This window comes from Olea europaea, chromosome 23, assembly GCF_002742605.1.
Source record: "Olea europaea var. sylvestris chromosome 23, O_europaea_v1, whole genome shotgun sequence".
NCBI classification, from domain to species: Eukaryota; Viridiplantae; Streptophyta; class Magnoliopsida; order Lamiales; family Oleaceae; genus Olea; species Olea europaea.
The window spans coordinates 7539860-7540767 of NC_036259.1; the positions used below are offsets into that span (position 1 = coordinate 7539860).

A 908-nucleotide genomic window follows, 5' to 3' on the forward strand; every position below is an offset into this window, starting at 1 on the left:
CCTGCTTTGGAGTCGGACTCAGACTCGGAGTCGGGTTCGGAATCGGAGTCCGTGTCAGCGGAGTAATCGGAATTGTTGGCGGTGAGGTTGAGCAACTTGCGAATAACCACTCGAGCTCGAGGCCAGAAAAGCTGCAGGCATGTGCAACCGAAAGTGATCATTCTAAAATTGGAAAGTTTTCTAAACCATAATGACTTCATGAAACCATCTTAAAATTTCATTACTTGATCATATAGCTGACAGATTCATCTATAAGTAAGAAGCTTGACCAAGAACAATGATTATCAAACAGATTACCTTTTTGTCTCCAAGCAAATTTACGGTATTGGAATTATAAGCTTCAAGTTGAGGATTCTGCTTATGAAATGAAGAATCGGGCCTGAATCTGGAACTAGAGGATATGGATCTGATACTTAATTCCCTCGAGTCAGCTAAAGAATTCTGCTCATGAAATGAAGAATCGGTCCCGGATCTGAATCTAGAGTATGTGGAACTGAAACTTGATCCCCTCGAGTCAGCTAAAGCAACTTCTCGGTCTTTTTCTCTCCGAAGCACAACTTCCACGAGTCTCCCCCAATTATCATAGTTGATAGACATATTCCTATTTCCCGTTTAACAAAAATCTTACAAAATACAAAATCTCAAACGATCAAATAAGAGAAGGCAGCTTCAGTTACTGAATCTCAAACACGGAATCTACAGAAAAGATAAAAAATGGGTTGTGTGATTTTAAAAATTCAGTCATAGTCAACTGCAGCGTATGATCTAGAATACACTTGCTACGAATGGGGAAAGCTAGCCAGAAGCATAAATCGCGGTTGAAGATGAACTTCATACATATTTTAAATTTGATAAAGGAGGAAGCTTATTATTGTTAAATAAGGGAATTTCATTGATGGTCACTGAAG

The 908-nt window shown here is 39.1% G+C and overlaps 1 protein-coding gene across 1 annotated transcript in view; it reads right to left on the minus strand.

Moving 5' to 3' along the window:
- The window catches only part of LOC111371983, a 1735-nt gene extending 923 nt beyond the window's left edge, over positions 1 to 812 (minus strand). Inside the window, exons 1-2 of the mRNA XM_022994124.1 lie at positions 298 to 812; positions 6 to 131 (exon numbers count right to left, since the gene is read on the minus strand). Of these exons, the coding sequence (XP_022849892.1) occupies positions 6 to 131; positions 298 to 597 (426 nt within the window). The 5' untranslated portion in view covers positions 598 to 812. The remainder of the gene's footprint in view (positions 1 to 5; positions 132 to 297) is intronic.
- Between the last annotated feature and the right edge of the window lie 96 nt (positions 813 to 908).